This window comes from Rhipicephalus sanguineus, chromosome 2 (assembly GCF_013339695.2).
Source record: "Rhipicephalus sanguineus isolate Rsan-2018 chromosome 2, BIME_Rsan_1.4, whole genome shotgun sequence".
Classification (NCBI taxonomy): Eukaryota; Metazoa; Arthropoda; class Arachnida; order Ixodida; family Ixodidae; genus Rhipicephalus; species Rhipicephalus sanguineus.
The window spans coordinates 37,055,932-37,080,829 of record NC_051177.1 but is presented as its reverse complement, the minus strand read 5'-3'; the positions used below and the strand labels follow the sequence as shown (position 1 = coordinate 37,080,829).

At 46.4% G+C, this 24,898-nt stretch overlaps 2 protein-coding genes across 3 annotated transcripts in view; both read left to right on the top strand.

Annotated features, from left to right (window-relative positions):
- Nucleotides 1-1,906: 1,906 nt before the first annotated feature.
- The window catches only part of LOC119381541 (transmembrane protease serine 9-like), a 67,762-nt gene continuing 44,770 nt past the window's right edge, over nt 1,907-24,898 (top strand). The window contains exons 1-2 of the mRNA XM_049412819.1: nt 1,907-2,027; nt 6,390-6,481. Coding sequence (XP_049268776.1) covers nt 2,025-2,027; nt 6,390-6,481 — 95 coding nt within the window. The 5' untranslated portion in view covers nt 1,907-2,024. The remainder of the gene's footprint in view (nt 2,028-6,389; nt 6,482-24,898) is intronic.
- LOC119382749 (prostasin-like) overlaps nt 16,195-24,898 on the top strand; it is a 53,662-nt gene continuing 44,958 nt past the window's right edge. Inside the window, exons 1-7 of one of the 2 annotated variants that reach the window (XM_037650581.2) lie at nt 16,195-16,316; nt 17,769-17,884; nt 18,450-18,529; nt 18,862-18,953; nt 19,874-20,147; nt 21,720-21,853; nt 22,668-23,026. In XM_037650581.2, the coding sequence (XP_037506509.2) occupies nt 16,213-16,316; nt 17,769-17,884; nt 18,450-18,529; nt 18,862-18,953; nt 19,874-20,147; nt 21,720-21,758 (705 nt within the window). In that variant the 5' untranslated portion in view covers nt 16,195-16,212 and the 3' untranslated portion in view covers nt 21,759-21,853; nt 22,668-23,026. Of the gene's footprint in view, nt 16,317-17,768; nt 17,885-18,449; nt 18,530-18,861; nt 18,954-19,873; nt 20,148-21,719; nt 21,854-22,667; nt 23,027-24,898 lie in introns of those variants that run through there. The other variant, XM_049412315.1, reaches the window with a different exon arrangement.

Sequence of the window (24,898 nt, the reverse complement as noted above, 5' to 3'; positions counted from 1 at the left end):
GGTTTTATAGGCTTATCATCTGAAGCTCAACATACGCATGCCTTTTTATGCCTTTTTTTTTCAGGCTGCATTAAACAGCCAGTGTTCCACCAGAACTGCAGTAAGATTATTTCTTTTGCTTACACATGTGCCTTCTGGCGCTGCATTGTAGACTTATTGTTGCTTAACCCTTTGAGTCGCTATGTATACAATTGTGTACACCACTTGTTTCTGTTAGTTGTATCGACTAGTGGCTGACAAAGAGCAAGACACATTCAGCTTTGGATGAATTTAAACTCCTGCATAGTAAATTTGTCTTCACATTTAACTTCATTTTGCAGTGTACTGTTGCATATGATCACTTTGCTGAAGGCACTACCATGTTCGACGAGTCATTTTACATGCCGCCTCTTGTGAACCACTCAAAAGTATAATTTTTCTTTGCTCAACACTCGCATAACCGAAGACAAGTTTGCACCATATTTCTAGCCTGAGATTTGATTCTATTTATGCAAAAACAGAGCATGAATGACTCCAGAATGTACATTTAATTACAATTTAATAAGGATTCATTGCTATAATACAAATAAATATTATGACATTATTTTTGTTGCAATAGAATATTGAGTGCCTTGAAATAATGTATCGGTTTGACGCATTTACAGACAGTTCTTGCTAGGTGGCGTCTGACAGGATTGATAACTTGCGAACGTGGGCATGAAACAAAAGCTGTGTAAAATACAGCCATGGCTTGGTCGTGGCTATCTCTACATTTATGAAAAGCACCCTGAGGAGCACTACCACGACAGCTCGACTGTTCTTCAAAAGTTCTGAACCTGCAAGAAACAAAAAAGATTATTCGCTTATCACACAATGCAGAACTTTTTCATTGCTTACCATTAATAATTATTGATAAGCAATTTATATATCTTCGACCAAAGGACGTTAACTAATAAACACACGCATGTTCTTCATAAACTGTCTTGTCCTATTGTACAGTCGGCATGAAAAGATTACGGGGAAGTGCGATAGTTGCGCGAAGAATCAGCTTTGTTCAGGCATACAGTCTTCATAAAGAGTGCAACCCATGTGCTTGTCACAAATACAAATAAGTAAATAAATTCATTCATGCACTGTCAGCGAAGATTGATAATGAGGCTCTGCACTCCAACGGCAATAAAAACTCGTAGCACCGCTCATGCATCCACCTAAGACGACTCGAAGGCAAAAGCCATCTTTTCTTTCTCATTCGATAAATTGGTCCCCCACCTCCCCCCTCCAAAAGCTTTGTGCATCTAACGTGGCTTTGCACTGCCTCCAGGATCGGAGGTATTACAAGCTTTCTGCGCCTCTCCCTGTTTTGCACTGCCTTCGTGATCGGCACACGTTTGACCAAGCAACGATGTCATGTGATGACGTTGTCATATGTTGTCACAAATTTTGGTGATTGTGACGTCATGTGGTGACGTCATTACGTGATTATTGATGATTTTTTTTGCATCGTGTTGACGCCGATGCTGCGGGATTACGTTCGATGCCGACGGTCAGTTTTCGCGCTTGATGAGGCACCTAAAGGCCTGAACACACGTACGCGTTGCAGCGCGTCAGCGCGTGACTTTTTGACGTGGCGTCGCGTCCTCTCCCTATGGGGAGAGAGGGCGCGCAGCTTCGTGTAGCTGCACGCCCTCTCCCATAGGGAGAGGGCGCGACGCCACGTCAAAACGTCACGCGCTGACGCGCTGCAACGCGTACGTGTGTTCAGGCCTTAAGAGTTTCGCCTTAAAATCCTTGCGCCGCCTCTTGCAAATATTTTACACGGTAAACATTTGACGTTGGTAAGCATTTGACCCACACTTACGAATTCACTTTCTGCATTTAATGGTTATCGTCGTTGACATCTCAGGGAAATCAAAGGAGTAATTAAGTAAACGTCGTAAGATGTCACGTATTGTCTCCTCTCCCACTGAGGCTGTGGCGTGGAAAATCCCGTGGAATCGAGAATACTTGGTGGAGAAGAGGCTAGGCCCCCTCATCGGTTTCCTTGGATGGTGAGTAAATAAAAGGCTAAGCATGAAGGGTCAACAGTGGGTCTAGAGCAGTGGCGGATTCAGAAGGGGGACGGTAGGGGCTCCGCCTTTTTCTGCTTACATTTCCAACGAAGGCTTCTTAGGCGCCGCCATAATCCCCTCTGGGTTGTTGTAAATATGCGTGAACCCCCTAAAATGCACTGCTGAGGCGGCGACGACAGCCTTTGTACTACCCCCTTGGGGACCCATATAGTACCTGCCAATGGTACTCATGGTACCCCCACCCCTCCTTGTACCTCCTCCTTGCAGTGCGTTGTGATCGTTAAAGGCCAACTCCGGCGATTTTTTGGCCATGTCAAAGTAATGGTGCTTTTATGTTCCTGAGACGCTCCTGTTACGGGCCCGATAGCAGAAATACTCGGAAAATTGGAGAATAATTTTAAATAAGCAAAAAAGCGCAACACCGAAACCGAAACCCAACCGAGTGTACTGTCTATGTATGACGTAGACGTTGTTACGAACAAACCGGAAGTCGTGCAAGGCATGCCGGTCACGCCGGCGGAGTATGAAAACTGTAACAGCCGGGACGACCAGCGAAGCGCCCGCCAAACCAACGCTGTCTGTCGCCTTGTGCACAGCAGACGCTTGCGGCCGAAGCGCCGAAGTTAGCGGTGCCTATATATTCTAGTACACTATAGCGGTGCCCTCGGCTGCGTCCCTTTCGCCGCCTTCCCAATACTGACGTCACAGAGGCAATGTTGCCAATAATTGTGGGAAGCCAGGAGGGCGTTTGCAGACAATCTTTAAAATTCATTTGCAAACAATCTGCGCATGTCTCAAGCCTGTAATTTGGCATAAATGACGGAAGCGTGCAAGGGAACGTACCCAGCGAATTTCATTGAGATCCATCGACCTCGAAAAATCACCGGAGTTGGCCTTTAAACGGTATTCAGGCGGAGGACAAGTCCTCGGGGAACAAAGGCGGAGCATAGTGAGGTCAGCTCGCGACCACAAATGTGCCCCGCTCACACGGACGAGTTGAACGGAGGGGGAGGCCAGTGCTACCAGACTGCTCTGGTGGCTTGTATCGCCCCTTTCACCTGCTGCTGACGACCAGCTGCAGACTGGACACTCACTACGGTCCCGACTCCCTAGTATATTCTAGGGACCGTACACCCACTGCCGCTCTCTGCGGGAGCAAGTGCATCAATGTGACCAAACAAGAGCGCGAAATTCCGCTGTATTCCCCACCGTCGGGGGATCGTTTGTCCTGTCGGGAAAAAGGTCCCCGTGTCCTCCGAGAAACCGTGGGGAGGTCGTGCACACTCACTAATCCGTGGCATCGCGCTCACGTGATCCGCAATCCCCCCGTGGATTTTTCCCTCGAGTGAATACCCCTTAAAGCGGTACTCACACGGGGGACAAATCCTCGGGGGATAAAGGCGGAGCCTAGTGACGTCAGCTCGCGAGGAGAATTCTCCACAGAAGTCCCCCGCTCACACGGACGAGGCTCACAGAGAAGGAGAAAAACCGACGCTGCTGTTGGGCCTTTTGTTGGGTCGCCAGCGGTACTTCACGTGCTTTTGTCGTTGCATATTGGGACCGAACAAAGGTGTCATTCTTCGCGACGGCGGCTTTTTTTTTTTTTTTTCACTCTGCTTAAGAAATTGTGCACAACCTTTCGGATCAGTCAACTTTGGTTCTAATTGTTGAGGCTTTGGTCATGTAGCCGAGTAATAGAAATTGAAATGAAGTATCTTTAGATGTTGGTCGGCGTTGTATTAACGAAGAAGTGCAGTTATAATTTTTTTCTACGAGAACGGACGAGATGTCGCCTCTGACAGTGATCTGTATGAGCGTTTTATCAAAATCTTGGGAGTCTTCACCCCGCAGAATCAGTTGTCAATTTGCAGCAGAAAAATAAATTCTCGTTCCGCGAGCGTATAGCGCAAATTGAGGCTTCAGTCGCGCTTCCAGCGGCTTGTTAAAGATTTTTTTTTAAAGTAAAGTATACGCAAGATGTGGGAACCTCTTATATAGCTTACATAAGCCGGCACTCAGGTAGGCATTAAGTTTGTGTTAAATGCAGGTAATTTTGCTCATCATAGCTCCAAAATTTTTCCTCATCATAGCGCTGAGATTACGCATAATAAGCCGGAGCCTTCTGCATGCTAACTATGTAGTCGGCGAGAGCAAGCGACGCTTCACCAAACATCTAGAAAATTCGCTAGAGCGTATTGTTTACTGCTTTTCATGATTAACATAGCTACAAACATGCGTTACGCCTTTTCTTTTTTTCGTTAAGTCAAGAAAATGGACAACGCCACAGTGCTCATCAATATCACCACATTCGAATAAAAAAAAAACAGTTAATATCAGTGACCGGTATATATGGGCTATATAGTGATGGCCAGGGATAGTAGCGCTCTGCCATCTGCTTGAAAATCACCTCCCACACAGAACAGCATTCAAGTTCAGCAGGCCTCGGACGTGGCGTCCCACAAGCACGCATGTTCTTAGACGACCGAGGAAAAAAAAAAGTCACAGTTTCGCCGCAAGGCCGAAGCAATGAATGCGATAGCAAGAAAATAATGCTATATGAAGTGAGGCTCGCCGATGGATACTCAGTTTGAGCAGCGCTCCCGTTGCAAAGGCGGCCGAAGCAGCGAAGGAAACTAGCGTGCTTCAAGTGTCGAGCTGTGACACTTGATAGTTCGCGTTCATGTTCTGTTTGTTCGTTTAGCGGCGTCCCTTGAGCTCGAGTGGCTTTCATACGCTCCGTAACATGAGCGCGGACATCACGGTGAAAGCGTGAAACATCCCTCTTCCCCTCAGCACAAGAAAAACGCGCGAGCAGAGAGCGGAAGGGCAAGGTTCTCCGGGCTCGCCGACGACTTTTAAATGCGCCTGTCGCGCTCCTAACGCCATCTCGCTGGTAATGAAGAAACGCTTATAAGCGCAGCCGTCTCTGAGCCCGTCCAGTGGTAAAGTGTGTGTATATAACGCAAGCCGTTACCTATGTGGAGGATCTGCGTAGTGGCTAGCGCCACTCGCTGCGGAGGAAGAGGTCCCTTGTTCGATTCCGCGCTTCGCAAGCATTTTTCCTAATTATTTTTCTTTGGGACTTTTATATATATATACATACTTATACATATACGGCGCATGACGGCGGCGACGGCGACGGCGACGGCAAAATCCAGCCGAGACTGTCCATATAATTGCTATCGCAATAAAAAAAGGAGTGGCGCTGTACATTGCGGCCACCGTGGAACGTCTGCGGGGCCCTTCTACGAATTCCTGGTTGACACAATGAGATTACCTTGCTAATCCATTGTTTATCGATTTAATGTTTCCCATCCCCCAAAACAAAGTCTTATTTAGTTCTTTATTTACATTTCTCGTATCACGAAAATCGCCTTATTCTATTCGAAAAAAGCCACTTTTCCCTTTCCCTGATTTTTTTTTACTCAATGTTCCAATTTACTTTAAACGCCGGCTTCTTGGCCAATCTCCCGTTGTGGGTGTGAGCCAAATGCAAGGAACAAGCAAGCAAGCAAGCAAGCAAGCAAGGCTATTCAGACGGGGGAGAAATGCTCGGGGGAGACTGGGGTATTGCGGATCACGCGACCGCGACGTCACGGATTAGCGAGTGGGCGTGACCCCCCCGCGCCTCCTCGGGGGAGACTGGGACCTTTTCCCCGAAAGGACAAACGATCCCCCGGTGGTGGGGGATATGGCGGAATTTCGGGCTCTTGTTTGGCCACATTGTTGCACTTGCTCCTGCAGATCGAGAGCGGCAGCGGGTTTACAGTCTGCAGCCGCATGGTCGTCTGCAGCTCGTCGTCAGCAGCTCGTCAAACGGGTGGTGCAAGCCACCAGAGTAGTCTAGTAACACTGGTCTCCCCCTTCGTTCGCCTCGTCCGTGTGAGTGGGGGGCATTTGTGGAGACTTCTCCTTGCGAGCTGACGTCACTAGGCTCCGCCTTTATCCCTCGAGCATTTCTCCCCCGTCTGAATACCCCAAACGACTGCAAAACAGTTGCTGCAGTAGGAGCAACTGTCCGCGCCTCCCCCGAGGAGGCGCGGAGGGGTCGCGCCCACTAGAGTTACTGGCATACAGTATACAGTTAGCATGTTCATACGGGATGAACATGCTAAAATTTGCGCTTCTGTACACGAAGAACGTTATTACTTATAACTTAAAATAGGCGATTTTATAAAATTCCGTTACACACTCCTGATATATGCCCAGAGAATTGTAAGTCCATCTTCGGCGAAGTTAATTCCTGATTCATAAGCATTTTGATGAAGAACGGAATCGCATAACAAATGTGGTGCACGTGTTCCCCGTTGTTATTTCCATTCCCTTTCTACTGGAGCGCAGGTGGCGCTGGTGGACGAAGAAGAAAAACTGGTGGGAGGAGGATCGCTGATCGGCAATCGACACGTGCTCACGGCCGCGCACTGCTGCTCAGAGTAAGAAAGACAGATGAAAAGTTTTATTTATGTAATGAAGGAATCCAGCCTCGTTTTATAGGGGGAGGATCGCGTGGGCCTTCTAGAAGGACAGCCTTGAGTTGTTGTAGTGGGACCGGGCTCTTTATCATAGAATAAAATTGATCTTCAGAGAATTATTGATGCCGTCCCTGTAAAGAGAGGCACCTTCAGAGCATATGTCTAAAATCACTGTGTTCTGAAATATGTATATTTACGAAAAAAAGAAGAAGGAAAAAGACTGACTGCTCAAACTAATTTGTCCTCGCCTTCTACACAGTGTTGTCGAAGTAATGGGTAAGGGGAGCCAAATGAGGGCATGAAAGTGAAGTTGAGAGAAAAATAGTTGCCAATGAATTAAAGAATATATTGCGAGTGTTTATTATGCAATAAGCACTCGCAATATATAGGTTCTATACGTGGTTCTGTCTCTCTCAAGAAAGGCACAGTGGCCTTCACGACCTGGCACTTAAGAGTTTTTTTTTTCTTTTCACCAGATATAAAGAAGACTTTCAGAAAGTGGCCGGTTGTCGACGCTTTCTAAGGAATTTCTTGAATATCGCAAGTATACGGAGAACGCACGTATTACGTTGTCTGCAGTCTCCGGCACGATGTACTACATGTCTATAATGAGATGGCGATACTGTTGTGTAAAAGCCACATCAAGTGCATTCTGTATGGAAGGCTTGCGTGACTCCTTCGATTGCGGCGTGGTATTTTGTATCGAAAGCTTGTCCTTCGAAACATCCGAAGGTAGTAGTAGTAGTAGTAGTAGTAGTAGTAGTAGTTGGGGTTTAACGTCCCAAAACCACGATATGATTATGAGGGACGCAATAGTGGAGGGCTCCGGAAATTTCGACCACCTGGGGTTCTTTAACGTGCACCTAAATCTAAGTACACGGGCCTCAAGCATTTCCGTCTCCATCGAAAATGCGGCCTCCGCGGCCGGGATTCGATCCCGCGACCTTCGGGTCAGCAGTCGAGCACCATAATCACTAGACCACCGTGGCGGGTGAAACATCCGAAGGTACCTAGATAGGAAAGTCGCATGTCCTCAATGCGAATAGAGCCTTTATAATAACTGTAGTAATGATCTGTCGGATGGCGTCCCCTTCATTCCTGCTCTGGGCGTGTCCATATAAGATCGAACACGAGGTCCCGGTCACCATTCCCGATTTTGATGAAATTTACTATAGGTCTAGGCATTACACCCAGAGCAATGGTATCAAAATTAGTTTTGCAAATTTTTTTTTTCGCCTGAAAAAGGAATATACAAATTTTGGCCGCAAAAAACATTTTTCCGCCAATTTTGCGATTTCTGAATTTTGAGCGCACCTAGGCAAAAAACGGTGCACATCATGGTCACAATATTTATTCCCCTCAAAGAAAAGGTGAAGTAAAATCTTATGAGTTTATTATTTCTCTTGCTTGTCGAAGAACTTTCGAAGAAAAAATCACGAACGTGGCAAATCGCACAAAATACATGTATTTAAGGAATTTGTTGCTGCAAACAAGTTAAAGTGAGGGTAATAAAAATGGTACATATTAACTTTCATACATTCGCTCTCTTTTAAAATAATTTGCGTGGTTTTATCGCGCTCCTTTTTACTCGATAATTGGGCTGAAACGTAAGTGATTTACCAAAAACGCCGAACTTTGAAAATAGTTTTCTCAAAAAGGCCACTTTTAATTTTTTTTAAATCCCTCTGATTGAAGTCACGGACGTCGCCTACCATTCTGCATAAAAAAATGTTGCATCATTTTGGTTGCTAACAAAGTTATAGTGCGTCAAATGTGACCATGCCAGCCTAGCGGCCGTGTCGTTCGTTGTGTGCTGAAACTCGGATATAAGTTGTTAAAAATACTGTACGTGACATAATCACAAATCAGCAGCTCCACAGTAACAAATGCGCAGCCAGGTGTCATTGTTCAGCAAGCTTTGTCATGCGCTCAGCCGCTTGACAAACCCGCAGCAGCGGCCGCTCGTCTACCATTCTGCATAAAAAAAATGTTGCATTATTTTGGTTGCTAACAAGCACGCATGTATTTTTTTTTCCTGCTGTTATGCCCGCAGCCGCAAAATATCGTGATAAACGCTCGACTTGCGTTGAATATTCTATCTGAGGGCGCACAACAATACATTATTTTAAAAGCGGTTCTTTAATGAAGCAAAGGACTTGGGCACACTTCTTTCTTTTCACAGCCGGCTGACACAAGTGTTCTGGTACGAGATGGAGAACAACTGCAGTTTGAGTTGTTCGACCACCGGAAGCACGTACCTTAGATGTCAGTGGCTTTCTTTTGTGTCATACGTTGCTCATAGAATGAACCTAATTATCTTTAGGCCATCAGATGACAGAAAGCAACACATGAGTGCACTATACTGGACGCGCTCACTGCGAAATTGTCGGCAGAGTTGTCGGCAGAGCACCTCCACCAGATGTCACGGGGTCGTGACGTGGACGAAGACCGCAGGCGACGTGTCCGAGATGAAAGTCTTTATTTGGCCGAACTTGTGGCCGAGAAACGGAAAGGTAATTTACAGCAATACACACTGTATGTACTGATAGCGGCGAACAGGGCGTCGACCGTCGATCAACTGACAAGCGGTCAAGCGCGTCGGCTTTTATACAGGCGCTATCGAACTTTCCAGCAATATCGCTGGTGGCGGCGTTATCTCTCGACAAAGCTGGAACATTAGCGTGCGGCGCGCAATCTTAACAAAACGATCTGCTACAATCGCGAAGCTTCTCGAACACTGCTTCGAGGACAGCGTCGGGCGTTGATAACCGTCCTTGCTGGTCAAACCCGAATACATCAAAATAAAACAAGAAGTGGGCGTGGCAGTATTACGACATTTGTTGGCACTGAACAGCCTTTAACTTTCACAGTGATGCATTCCTTCTCTCGTTCGTCCTCTGAGCGTAGTTTGGCGCGCAAGCGGAGCTCGTCCGCAGTCGAAGCGGCATCCATGTAATCTGAGCGCCCGTGCAAGGAAAACTGCACAACCTTAATCGTGTAACCCGCAGCATCGAGCGGCCGCTGCTGCGGGTTTGTCAAGCGGCTGATCGCAAGAAAAAGCTTGCTGAACCATGGCACCTGGCTGCGCATTTGTTGCTGTAGAGCTGCTGATTTGTGATTATGTCACGTACAAGTATTTTTAACAACTTATATGCGAGTTTCAGCACACAACGAACGACACGGCCGCTAGGCTGGCATGGTCACATTTGACGCACTATAACCTGTTAGCAACCAAAATAATGAAACGTTTTTTGGTGCAGAATGGTAGACGACGTCCGTGACTTCATTCAGAGGGATTTAAAAAAAATTAAAAGTGGCCTTTCTGAGAAAACTATTTTCAAAGTTCGGCGTTTTTGGTAAATCGCTTACGTTTCAGCGCAATTATCGAGTAAAAAGGAGCGCGATAAAACCACGCAAATTATTTTAAAAGAGAGCGAAAGTATCAAAGTTACTATGCACCGATTTTTATTATCCTCACTTTAACTTGCTTGCAGCAATAAATTCCTTTATTTTGTGCGATTTGCCATGTTCGTGATTTTTTTCTTTAAAAGTTCTTCGACAAGCAAGGGAAACAGTAAAGTCATAAGATTGTATTTCACCTGTTCTTTGAGGGGAATAAATATTGTGACCATGAAGTGCGCCGTTTTGTCCCTATAGGTGCGCTCGAAATTCAGAAATCGCAAAATTGGCGGAAAAGTGTTTTTTGCGGCCCAAACTTGTATATTTCTTTTTCAGGCGAACAATTTTTTTTTCGTGAAACTAACTTCGAAACCATTGTTCTGGGTGTAATGCCTAGACCTACAATAAATTTAATGAACCTCTATTGTTGTGAACGCGTACTAAGCTGGCAAGCTTTCCTTTCAGCATTGTCGCGCTCAGACATAATGAGAAAGGATATGGTACATGATTAAATCAAAGAGTCTATGATCACTGGTGTAAGGTATGAACGGCGTCGTCAAACCGACACGATTAAGGTTGTGTCAGTTTTCCTTGCACTATACGGCGACACGGCGTACGAAGAAGTGGAACGAAAAACCCGCGTTTTTTTATATTTCTCTAAATAGGTATATGTGAAAAGAAAAAAGGCATTCACTCCTTTTTTAAGTTTAATTTTTTATATTGCTTGCAATAACGAGCATGTTTGATAACCTAATTTATTATTCACAAGTAAATGAATTGAATTCTCAAAACATATATCTCCCATTTCTTGTTTACCTCCTATTTTGGCTTTCGCTCTTTTTCTGCTTTTCCCTTTTGAAAAAAATCATTGCGTCTCTTTCAGTCATGCGACTTTATGCTCGTTGCATGGAAGCACTTTCTTCTTTTCTCTGCGTCTTGAAAGGCTGTATTACTACAATCTACTGAACAGTGCGAGATCATTATCGGTCGTTGAAATACAAGGAAACAGACAAGTACGAAAAAAAGAAAAAAAAAAGAAGGAAAACCTTAGCGAACGACGAGAAAGGACAAGTTCTAGTGGTACACTAAATTGGTTGTGATGCTTTTCTGTACACATGTATTAAAGCGGACAAAAGAAAGCAATGTTGATAAAGTTATGCGCAGCTTCAACCGACAACGTGGCAAAGGCTGACTGCACAGTGGAGTTGGTGGCATCAGGCCATACCCCATATGCGCGAAAATTGACGCGACAGCGATGAGCGATGCTATGAGCGACGAAACGAGCCATTCGCGCGACGCGTCGCGTGGTCGATATCGCGCGATCGCTTGGTTTTTCAGATTTCGAATCCGTCGCTCGTCGCCCGGAAGTGCTGTGCTCAAGCATCCAATAGCAAAACACCGGAACAAGACGCATCAGTGACCGTACTGCTGGTTGCCGCTACTTGCCTACCGACGCGCACCGACAACAATGTTCATCAATATGCTAGAAGAGCCAGGGTAGGGGCCAGTTGGTTGTTCATAGTGTAAACTTTATCGCGCTAAAAGTAGACGAAAGCTACGTAGAGGGAACGTGTGTTGTCCCGTGTCGTTCCCTATACGTAGCTTTTGCCTACTTTTAGCGCGATAAAGTTTACACAATTTCATCAACATGGCCAACGGCGACGAGCGCAACGTTGACGTTGTTGAACGCGAACGGGATCAAACCAAACCACAAGTTCCGCACCGTCTGTGGCGCAGCTTGGCGGCACGTAACAGCAGTGATGGGATCGAAAAAAAATACTGCAAGACAATGACGGACATTTTATGTACCATTATGCAACAAAACATCGTATTTTACATTGCATACCGCTAACAACCGGCCACTTTTGGTACGAGTGAGCGCCCTCATGCCAGCAGCAGTGGAGATCGCTCGCCGAAGCCGTCGCGTGAATGGGGTTTGCCCATCCAAGCGACCGCTTGCGCGAAGGCTATCTCCGTCGCGTCGCTCGTCGCTGTTGCGTGCAGCCTTCAGCGCGCCTTTCCTCCACTCTTGCCAGCACCACTTGTGCTCAAGCGCGCGCTGCCATTGGTCGACACCTTTCACCGGCACAGCCAATCGCGCTCCTGCTCTCTCCTTTCCACACCACCTGCTGCGCTCCCGCCGTAGCTGCGTCTTTGCTCTCCTTCTTTCTAGCCAGCTTCACCCTCTCCACGTCGCTATCCTTTCTCTACCAGGCTCAACCACTGCCGGTCTGGAGGCGCGCGCTCTCGAGCGCGCCTCCAGACCGGCCGTGGCTCAACTCACTACACTAGGCTTCCCTCTCGCCCACTCAGCTTTACCCATGTTCTCCCTCTCGCCAGGCTTTGCTATAGAAAGTGCGGAGGCTAGAAAGTGCGAAGGACGGATCCCCAGGGATTTACCTCAGACCTCAGCTCCGCTGCGCATACCAACGTTGCGCATACTAAGTGACTTCTCCACATAACGAGTCTGTGTGCAGAGAAGCACGCTTTACAGAACTCGCGACGAATATTTGTTAGCGCGAGGAACGAAAGTCCGTACTCTCATGAAGGAGAGCTGCTAAGACAGAAGAAAGACGAATAAAGCAAGGACATAACAAAGAGAGATAAAAAAATTACAAGAAGAATAAGAGCACTGCACCGCGACAGCCACTCTCTTCTTGGCATTCGCTGTATTGTAACGGTCGCATTTAATGCCAGCAGTTATCAAGCGGCTCCGGCTACTACTTCAAGAGAAAGCTTTCGGTAGCGACAATAATATTTTTTTGCATTGTAAATGCACATGCGCATACTCATATACACGTATCCATTGTACACGTCTGCATATCTGTGACGCATCATTCGGACTTGTAGCATCAAGTTTGTTCACTACAATTCGGTTATTATTACTGAACTACGCAGTGCTCCGCACACGTATCCTTTAGGCAGCGTACATATTGTCATATTGTGTTCAGCGCACTGAAGTATTATTGGACTTTAACCTCCTATGAAGCAATTTTTCTGCTTCATAAACGTGTACAAGAGTACATCTTCGAGGAATGCGACCACGAATGCAACATTAGTCAGGCACTGAGGTATACAAACAACGGAGTGTATTGTCGGTCGGCCGACGCAAAAGATGACACAGTTACACATAAACCAGCTCATTAGTGACATATACCAAGCCTTTGGCGCGGTCTCTGCTGGTTCAAATCAAGGTTACGAATGAAAAAAAAAAAAAAAACCGTATGTTCTTAAACTTTTGGGCTATTTGCCCGGATATCTCGTTGACGTGCCCGGATGATCTCATTTGAATGCCCGTATGTTCTCGTTGAGTTCCCCGGATGTCTCGTTTAAAGTGCCCGGATAACGGCGCTGGCATTTGGCTCAAGGTGACTGGAAGGCGGCCGACAATGGGAGCTAGAAGCATTTCATGCTTAAAAACAAATGTCTCTCGGTGTCGCTCGCGACGATGCAGGCGCCGGGAGCAGAAGCTTCGGGTTGTGCTGGGCGGCCACCGGATATCGTCGACGCCGCTGCCGGTTGCTGTCGTTGCGTGCGTGATACACCCGAACTACAAGGGCGTCGCGTACGTGCACGACATCGCCCTGCTCGTGCTGGCCGAGCCCGTGGTCTTCCACGATTTGTGTCGCCCCTGTGCCTCGAGACCGATGACACGCCGCTCAAGGACCGCGAGCTGTTCACCGTCATCGGGTGGGGACGCGTCGCCGAGGGTACGTATACCGCGCCTTTTAACCGTGCACTATAGAATTTGTGTTTGTGCACGCGCGCGTGTGCATGCGTGCATGACTATATATGTACGTGAATATAGGTAGATGTTCTTATAAGTTTAAACATAGAATTGTTCAAGTTTCTTTTTTGTTCATTTCTTGTGTGTACGTACGTACTTGTCATATTTCAGTCCTCGTTTCCCAGTACAGGACAGCCAGTCAAGCTTCTTCAACTTGCAACTTTGTCTTGTTTTTTTTATCTTTCTCTCTCTCTCTCTCTCTCTCTTTTGCTCGCTGTATAGAAGTGTCACGTGGTAACACACTGGGCTGCGCAATTCTTGGGCGTACAGTCGCGCGCGATTTGAAGGTGATCGCGCGAGCGTCGACCAAAAACTACAACAGGCGCCACGTCCCAGAATACCCTTTCGAGGAGAGGGAGGCATCAGGCAAGCTTCACTCACTCTTTTGCTGTTCCTTAAGCTGCGATTATTCCCGTCTGAGGAAGACACTATTCATTTTTTTAATGAAAACAAGATATATTTTGTTCAACTTGGCAAGACCGTTTAAACGAAGCAGTGCCAAGCACCAGCTTTACCAGACCTTTCCCAGCAAGTTTGCTATCGCCCGCGGAGATAAGAGCCAACGAAGAATACACTTGATCGCAAAGAATGGAAAAGTTAAAATGTAGGTGTAGAGTTCGTCGTAGGGGCGATTGTTGCAGCATGGAACAGCCAACCATGGCTAGAAGGATCCATAATCTTGATTTTTACTGTTCCGAAACTTGCCGCTAGGCCCCTTGGACGGCCGGTCGATGCTTGCGCGATAACCTTCATATCGCGCCCTACTGTATGTACAAGTAGCCTCTAGTTGAACCATTTCAAGCTATCTCTCTGAGTTTTCAGGCTATATTCTAGGCCTGTCTCACATAACGATACTAGTCTGAAAGTGCATTATACACATGTTTTTTAGCAACGTCCGAGAGAGCGTGGCGATCTTCGCGCGTTCAAGATCGCGCAAAAAAAAAAATTAACACTATAAGCGTAAGTTTATAGCGTTAAATTTTTTTGTTGTATAGAAATCGTACAACTTCTGCGCTCGCAGTGAGCCAGACCAGCGACGTGCTCAAGTTGGCCAAGATCCCGCTCATGAGCCTGGCGCTGTGCAAGGAGCGGCTAGGCGAAGACATCCTCGACACCAACCTGTGTGCAGGCGGAAACAAGGAGACACTTGCCAAGTACGTCCGCCATGTCTCTTCTCGTGTAGGTTTAGCGTGTGGTCTATACCTGAGCGCACCTGCTTCCCTTTGGAGCTGTATATAGCGTAAGAGACGCCAAAATCATCTCTTTCCAGCGAGGTGGATCACGAGTATTCATTCCTTTCGACAAAATTTGCAACCTGAGAAATATAAGAAGATATATACATAACTTGACTAGACGAACCTGTGCGTACATGTCAAGACGCATTTTTGGGCTAGTTGGTTCGTACTTGCAGTAAAAGAGCGCCAGCGAAAACAAGAAACCAGACGAATAGGAACGACACGTATACACAGGACGCACTAATACTTCTGTTCTTAGCGTGCCTTGTACTTGTCGTTCTTCTTCGTCTGGTCCCTTGCTTTCGCTGGCGCTCTTTTACTGCAAGTGCGTACATGATAAGAACGTCATTTAACGGCGTCCTTATCGTAGTTTTGAAAAAAAAAACAACAACATCGCATTGAAACGCAACACGTGCTATGTGCGATGTTTATGTCTATTTACAGTACGGTGAAGCTATATGGCTTCTGCACGATGACAAACGAGCAGCGAATTCTCTGTGCCACCATGGCGGACCTTGAATAACACGCGCAGTAATAATAATAATAATAATAATAATAATAATAATAATAATAATAATAATAATAATAATAATAATAATAATAATAATAATAATAATAATAATAATAATATCTGGACTTTAACGTCCCAAAACTACGTTATGATTATGAGGGACGCCGTAGTGGAGGGCTCCGGAAACTTCGACCATGCACCATGGGTTCTTTGACGTGCACCTCTAAATATACACGGGCCTCAAACATATATAATGACACGTGCAAGCTTTATTCAGCATTATAAATGTGTTTCACAGTATAATACGTGTTTGAATTTGTACAGTTACAATATCGAAGTTCAAGAAGCTCATTTTGCGCCAAGTTTAGTGGTATACGTACACATAGAGCATTAATTGTGTCAAATCCTCGAATCTGAGTGGTGCTTCCTGTTTTCATTCCAAGAAGTGGAATAGAGTGGTCTTCCGTGGCGGTCGTAACGTCTTGTCGAGCGGAACGGAAATGTAGAAGCTAGCCTTTTTGATTTCCATCCGTAGTTTAAAAAAAGAAGGTAAAATCCACTTTGTTTCTGGTTTGTTTTCGTTCAGATGCGAAAAATGACGGTCTCTTTTTTCCACCCCAAAAATTGGATTTCTATAACGGTATTGAATATACATGTGGCTCCGTGAACGACGTCGTTGGGAGAGATTTCGTTGCAGAGGCCTGTGACGACGTTCATGATCACCCGTTCCTGCTTGTAGGGCGATAGCGGCGGCCCGCTTATGCTGCGGAGAGGCGACGGTCGCTGGCTTCAGGTGGGCGTGGTCTCCTGGGGCATCGGCTGCGGTCGGCCGGGATACCCGGGCATCTACACGCGTGTTTCTAGGTGAGCACCTCCAATGCTGCTCGTCAGCTGTCGTCACCTCCCTCCCTAATGGCGTAATCCTCGAGCGTGCAGTGCAAACATTCCCCTTCTATAAGTAGAGGGACCAAGGAGCATGCCTAACGGCTCGCGATATGAGAGATATATATGTCCTCAAAGTACACCGTGGATCATGCTCTTTGCGCGTTCCCGCTTTGCTTTTGAGCGGGACAATCAACGACTGCGTCCTTTTGACTCGAATTGGCTACAGACCACTTTCAGGAAGTCTTATTTTGGTGTCATGGCGAAAATACTCTTACATGTAAGACCATGAGTGCCGTTGTGGCTTTATATACGAGAAAAAGTAATGTAATTGCTGTACAATTATAACGGGCCTCTAGTACGTGTACTCCTCCTCTTCCTCCTCTTCCTAATAATCATCAACACCGTCCTCTCATTTTGTTTCCTTACTGAAACACTGAGTAGCAGCAATGTATGACACATTATGTGCAGGACCAACCTCTTGGACTTGTTTCATAGCAACCGTTCTTCGTTCCTCCAAGTTTATGAAGGAGTCGACTACAGCGCTATTCTATATAGGCCGCCTTTGTTTGATTGTTTCTTTATTAACTATGAAGCTGGAGCTTCTACCTGTGATTATTTTTTAGCATATAAATCATGGTTGTGGAAGAATATAGCCGAAAAAAAAACGTAGAAGGGGCACAGCGCAATTCGATACAAAGAAAGAAAAATAAGAAAGAAGAAAGAAAGAAAGAAAGAAAGAAGAAAGAAAGAAAGAAAGAAAGAAAAGAAAAGAAAGAAAGAAGGAAAGAAAGAAAAGAAAGAAAGAAAGAAAGAAGGAAATCCTGCGCTAATGTCGACCTTGTGTAGGGCTCGGTGTGGTTACCGAGACCTACACTATACCGTGAAACCTACACTATACTGTGTAACCTACACTATACTGTGTAACGGGGGGCAACCTAGCGATTCCCCTTGGCGCTTGCCACCCCTCGTCAATCGCGCGCCTGCCGAGGAGGTTATTGTGATTAATTCTGGATTATTTTAGACATTGTTAGTTTATTTTGCGTTGATTTTGAGCAATATGTTAGCCTTGTTTTAGGCCTGTATTGACCACTGCGTGACCATGCGACATGAGACGATGGATGGACGGCAAGTCGGGCCCTTAATGTGCTACGCACTTGAAAGTTTGAATACAGCAATGTTGTACTTAAACTAATTATGAAACTGGAGCTTCTGCCTGTGGTTGTATTTTGGCATAAGTCATGGTATGTATCGGAAAAGTTTAAGTACGGCGATGCATCCTTGGAAAAAGAAAGCAAGGCAGCGCACAGCCGCTGCCCAAGCCCATCGGCGAGTCGCGAGACCTTTCGATTTCACAAAATTCGTGTGCCGTCAACGTGCTGCATGCGTTCGTACTGAAACTTGCGCGCGCTTGATCCGCATGGGCCGGAACAGATACACGCAGTTCATCCGGAACGTGACCAAGGGCAGGCTGTGCAGCCAGGCTGACGACACCCGCACTCTGGAACTGGACAACGCCATCAGACCGCTCAGGAAGCCGAACCTCAACTGTGAGCGAAGAGCTCGGGGATGGTCGCTTACGACCATTGTACAAACACAATTTATTATCCGTCCTGTTATTCATTCCTCTACAATCATAATTTGATCCTTCTCGTCAGATTCCTTCCTCAACCTTATACCCCGTAAAGCCCAATATATCATTTTCGATACGCTTAGTTTGATATTTTCAAATGCCCATGTAACTGCGCGAAACCTAACGCATGCCCATGACGTATACAGTATGGCGTAAGTATTACGTTCAACAACAATCAGTAAATGATTGACTACTGTACAAATGGAGTTTTGCTGCGCTTTGCTATCAGATTATAATGTATTTCAGTCCCTAGTGCTGTTTTTTTTTAGCGCAAAACGGCAACACAAGACAGAAGACGGGACAAAGCACTCTTCTGTCTTGTGTTGTCGTTTTGCGCTAAAAAGCGCTATAGATTCACACCAACTAGCTCGCCAACGCGTTGTGTTGAACTATATTTCAGTTTCTAACAGTACCAGTTACGTCTGACCTCAATAGTCATTTTATTAATCAACCAATTAATTAATTAATTAGCTTTTCCCGAGCTTGCGGGGTGGCTGGTCGCTATGGGCACGGCCGCATCGTCGGCGGGTCTCAGGTCTTCGCCCACAAGTTTCCATGGCTGGTAAGTGTCCGCATGCGTTTTCCTCCGTCGGTCTTATAGCGCTCGCAGCTAAACACGCTCAGGAAACTAACTTTAAGAAGTCCGTGTACGAAAAACAGAAGTGCTCGCCCTATACCCTGCGTCACCCCATATATGTTGGCGCTCTTGACAATTTTCTTATACGCAGACGCCACCGCTGTATCCTGCCACTTCAATTCAATCGTTCTAATCCTTCTGCCAGCGTGAACTGTGCGCGGGCGGGTAGCCACGTCTTTAGAATTGAAATGGAACGGATAATTTTTGCGGTGGTACAGTATTGGTATGCAGTTATGGACGGCGTCACTTTCTCGCAGGCTGCTGTCATGTTTCGCGGCAACCTGTCTGGCTCCGCGGCCTACATCGGCAACGGCTTCGTGCTCACGGCAGCAGGGGTCATCGGAAACGAGTAAGTGCTATACAAAGAGCAGGATTCCATGACTCACCGCATCTTTTTTTTTTTTTAGTATAGACTATGCAAAGTTCGCTTATTTATTTATTTTTCTGAATCCTTTGTATACATACGAAGTACGCTTGCGCGCTCACACGAGCGGATATGCTGTGAATCGAAAAGTCCCGCTGTCGTTCTAGGTGCCGTCAATTAAGCTGTCGAGGACATTTAACACTCGCTGTGCTCATCTTCTCCGATAATGCGTCGAGAGAGCAGTTCTAGGCGTTTTCGGAGAAAAAAGGATGTTTATTGACGTTTGAAAGTTTCGAGTAAGTTGCGTATCCCGACCGAATAACGGATGTTAGAAAATGTTCACTGTGCACCATCCGGCCGTCATAATTGCAAGACTTACGTCTAATTATCTCTAGGACTGAGGTACACTCTGCGACGGATTGCCCGCTATTTTACAACTCCATACAAGATGATGGGCGAAAAAAAGAATTGTGAGAGAAATGGCTGTGCGGTCGGGAAGAAGAGCTTTCTCTCTGGCCCACCGTATGCTCTTAGTATAGGGTGGTTGGTATCAAGAGTCAGCAGGAAAGGCATAATAATGACGGCGATACAAATTACACCTGCCACCGAAGTCATCAAGTGTTATCTTGTCGTATACTGGGCTGTCCCTGTGTTGCAAAAATGACTAAAACGCCCGTTCTACTTTCTCCCGCGTGTGCTTCTTGGTTTAGCGCTATATCCGTTAGATTGTATAAACGATTCACCCAGCAGCGAGTCTTATTGTGATAATGGAGAGAGGAAGTGATCCTATATACAATAACCACGTAGCACAGTGGTTTCGCTACAGTCTAGTGTCCAGTCCTGTGCTCCTAATAAAATTTACAAGTGCCCTTGTAGCAATTCTGTGCACACGTGGTCACGCGCAGGGCGTTGATGCACCCTGAGCGCCTGCAGGTCCTTTTAGGCGTCCACGACCTGAGCCGACCGCAGCAGCACAGCGTGGCGCACAACGTGAGCCGTGTACTGGTGCATCCGGGCTACAAGCACCCGTACTACGACGCCGCACTGCTTCGGCTCAGGGGCGTGACGTCTGACGACGGAGGCGCCGACCACGTGCGCCCCATCTGCCTGCCCCAGACGACGGACCGATACATGCCCGAACCAAGACGCTCGTGGCCGGATGGGGGCGCGTGCACACTTGTGAGCGTACTATACGTCTATAGTGCTACTGGAGTACTTAGTCGAACCCTGTTATCGCGAACAGATTTTAGCGCTAAATATAGTTCGATGTATCAAGTAATTCAATATATGAAAACTTTTGCTACAACGAACCTTTTCAGCGCGTAAAAATCTTCTTCGAACAGTTCAATTTGTTTTAACCACATTGTTAAATGACTCCGAGCCCTGGTCAGTGTGGCTTCTTCACATTAACGGCGTAAACACGCGTGCATTTTATAGATAAGAGAGCTCTTAGCTCTTATCTTCTGGAGAAAGATAAGAGGTAAAAAAAAAAGACAGTTGAGCGGCGGTTTTGCGGTAAACGCTAAATAAACGCGTTGGCATTACTTTTAAACACCCCTAATTATTTTCAGTTACCTTGGTAACCAATACAACATTAGCCAACAGTGCTGATATTATGCGAATAAATACGGTATAGTTAAGCAACAAGCAGCCGGCCGGCTTCACACCCAACTCGGACGCATTTTATTGCGATAGCAATTATATGGACATTCTCGGCTGGTTTTTGTCCGTCCCCGTCGCCGTCATTCACCGTATATGTATAAGTATATATATATATATATATATATATATATATATATATATAATTATATATATATATATATATATATATATTAATTATATGAAGTCCCAAAGAAAAATAATTTAGAAAAATGCTTCCGAAGTGCGGAATCGAACCAGGACCTCTCGCTCCGCAGTCCGTGGCCGCTAGCCACAACGCCACGAAACGCGATCCTCTACGGAGCTAACGGCGAGCGTTATATACACACCCTTTACCGCTGGCCGTACTCAGAGACGGCAGGCACTTATAAGCGTTTCTCATTGCCAGCGAGATGGCGCGAGGAGCGCAACGAAAGTCTTTCCGCTCGCTGCAGCGGCCCGCGTTTGCGAAAGGAGCGCGCTGTTCAAACAGAAATAAGTAAACAACTGCGGACATTTTAGTTCCCGCTCGTCCTATGTGTACCTGTTCGTTCGTTTCGTGCGTCCTGCTTTATGTTTAGCAGTGCGCTTCAAGTATCCAGCTGTGACGCATGATAGTTCGCGCTCGCCCTGTGGTGCGTCTTTTCGTGCGTCCTTTGGGCTCGAGCGAACGCGCTGGCAATTTCGAGCTGCTTTCCGTTCTTCGCGTTAGATTCCCATTTGTTGCTGCGTTAGATTCCAATTTGTTGTTGCTTCGCCGTTGCGGCGAAACTGTGACTTTTTTTTTTCTACATCGCCCCCCCCCCCCCCTCCACCCTAAGGCTAACGCATTAAAGCGCTTAACAGACGTGGGCCAAAATTTCCAGCGATACTCAGCAGGAACGTCCTTAAGAGCCGCCGTCAGGGTCTGATTATTTGGGGGTTCACTACGGGGGAGAATACGCGTAAAGCTATGCGAGTTTCAGTGTGGTTTGGGTATTTCTGTACAAGTCGAGTTATATTCTTGCAAACATTGGCTGTTTAAGAAGCAACTTCGTCGTTTACTATACGTGTAGCTGCACAGATCTGCATACGTGCAACGACGCTCGTGTAATTACATTCTGTGCCGCGCAGACGGGCCACTCAGCTCGACTCCCAACGAAGTCTACGTGAACGTGGTGCGAAGCGAGGAATGCAGCCACCGCTACAACGGAAGTTCGGTGCAGGGGCTCATCTGCGCCGGCGCCAAAGGAAGGGACATCTGCGATGTGAGCCTGATTTTCCTGATTAGGTCTTTTACAGCGTAAGCTATTATGAGCTCGCGACAACAGCCGATTTCGGTGGCGTATAGTAGTTGTTCGCCTCGAGTGTCCGTCGCAGCTGTCGCGCCCAAAGAGAGGGTAAACCAGGGTTCGAGCAGAAATCGAACTTAGGCACACTGTGTGACAGTCGAATAATCTGCCACAGAGCCGCGCCGGTGACTTTTCGGAAAAAGACCCTACAGAGGTGTCATGTCAGGCGAGGAATCGCGTTAGCAGATGTAATATTCCGTGACAGAAGAGCACAATAACACAATGTGAATCAGTGATTTAAAGCTATACCCTCTCATTACAAAGGATTAAGGCGTTATTCATCATCATCAGCGCCAGCCACAGCATCAACCAAGTGCGCAGCAGCCTATGCGCACACATTGTGTTACAGATACATAGTTGTTATATCGCTACATCGCAGAATGAACGTGGATTACAGCGTAGGGCGTACACCGCGACTGTACTTGCAGTAGTCGCGAGAGTTTACAAGGGGGTCCTTGAAGGGCGCTCCTCCTGCAGCTTACGCCGTGACTGTCCTGCGTAGCTGGCGCTTTCTTTCTTTTTTTTTTTTTGTTCTCTTTATCTATACGGCCAGATTTACAACACTACCGAAGTGGGAACACCACCTCTTCCAGCAGTGGTTCCTTCATGTATACGCGTTCTTTTTGTCGTAGTCTTTTCGTGCTGGTTAACTTGCAGTGTGTCGCAAGAACTTGCCCTAACGGCAGTATACCGACTGATCGCTTACCCACCTTGGCGCATGCGCACGCAGGGCGACGCCGGTGGCCCCCTGATGCAGTTCTACGCAGGCCGCTACTACGCGGCCGCCATCGCCGGCTCCGGCCTGGCGGGAGGCTGTGCGCAGGAGGGCGTGCCGGCCGTCTTCACCCGCGTCGGTGTACTGCTCAAGTGGATACAGAAGAGCACGGGCCTGTTGACGCTCTAGCGCCGATAGACGCCGACTGCCATTCATGTGCAGGCTCGTCTTTCCTAGGCCTTCTCCCACAGGTCACCTCGCTACGCTTGGCACACTTGAAATGGACCCTACAGAGACACATTGTGTTCTTTGCGCCTTCGGAATCGTGAATGTCAGAGTTTCAACGTAATCAGAGGCTTTTTCAACACAACAAAAAAAAAAGACGACCATGCTAAAATTTCTGCATAGCACTCTTGACGCCATATATTCAGAGACATCTGATGAAGGTTACCGCAAGTAGTTTATTAATAAACATGAAGTGCTACATAACATTAAAAAGTAAACTAAAGCGCGACGTATAAATAACCTAGGAGGGTATACCATATCGCACGGAAACGATCGGATAATAGATATATATGCTGCGAAATCTGTGATGAGATGTTTTCATAGACGGCGGTAGTCGAACGCTGGGTTAAAGATATTTTGGCCTTGGCTTTCTTTTTTGTTTGTTTGTTTGCAGTAAGCAGTAGTCTCGAAGAAATACAGATAAAAAATATGTGTCCTCAAGGAGGTAATTTAGCAGTTATGATATCAAAAGTTAACTCTAACACTTCACCTTAATGCGAAGATGTTTGGACAATGTTGGCATCAGACAATGTTTTGCATGTGAGAATAACACAGTTGCGTCACAGGCCCGTGTTCGTAAGAATTCCACGGCGTTTCTTACACTATCGTTAAGAAGACTTGAAGGCGAAAGCGATGCGTTAAAGATTGACGCATACACATATTTCGCTCTGTCTGTGGCGGAAAACACAGACGCGTGGCCGATGTTTGTGGCCGATGGACAAACCATTAGGCCCCACTACAGCGTCCCCCTTAGACCGCTTTCCACTATGCCGTTACCCAATCGGGAGCCTGCTAACGGCCACCTGAATACGAGTAAACCCCTTATTTTCATATACACACTCCGGCGCTGCCGCCTCTGGTAAAATTTCTTATGACGCGTACTACGCCGCCGTCACGTGACGGGTGCAGTCCGCGTTGACGCGATCACGTGACTGAGTGTGCAGTGACGACAGACGCTGGACTTTTCGCCTCATGAGTCTTATAAGGCTTTCGCCTGAATAAACCAGCCAAGATCGCCAACAAACCAACGCGCTTTAGACGCCTAAAGTTGGCTTTTTTGCGCAAAATGTGTTTATGTGGCGATGCACGCTTACAGGAGACCACGCTTACAGCGGGCACGAGTATAGATAAGTCGTGGCTGTTGTAGCCAAATAACGACTTCAGTATCATTACTGCTCTAACTGCTTTTCTCAGTGTATCACAAGCTGCATTTGAAATAGCCAAAAACGAAAAGAGATAATTGGTTTCTTGTGTTGTGTCTTCTCCTTTTCGCGGGTGGCTGTTCAACGCCGTCTTGCTCTACCGATACGACGGTAGAAGTAATGAAGTGCAACTGTATTATATATTTTATCGCAGCTAGCAAGGCAACGTTCAAACAAAAATTTAGTGACAATTTAGGGGTGAGCGCGAGAGAAATGCGTTAGCGTTACGTCGGGGGCACCTCTTTAACTTGGTCCTACTGTCGAGACTTCTGTTTTGCCACTTCAGATTTCTGTCGCCCACTTTTCGTCACACCTCACTTCTGGATCACGCCTAACTGCCGCTGTAACACTTCAAGTCCGTCACGTGACTTCCGGACACCCAATCCCGGTCTTGACTTCCGATTCCTGAACGGTTGACCACGTTGTATTATAGCTGAATAACTTCCGGTCTATACTTAACCTATTTCCAATCTACACCTTAATTCGTATACACTCAACTTCGAACAGGCTTCACTACAATGATACACATGGATGGATATATGCAAAAAATATATATATTTTATATTATTTATTTATTTATTTATTATTTATCATACGCATGCATCTTTTCCAACTTTAATAATCCGGATGATAACGCATTGAAGTATGCATAAATAAGCAGGATTAAGAAGAGCGCGGAATAGCGTGGGACAAGACCAAGAAAGCTACAGGACAAGCTCGTACTAACAAGTGAACTTTTTTATCTACACCCTCTTTCCA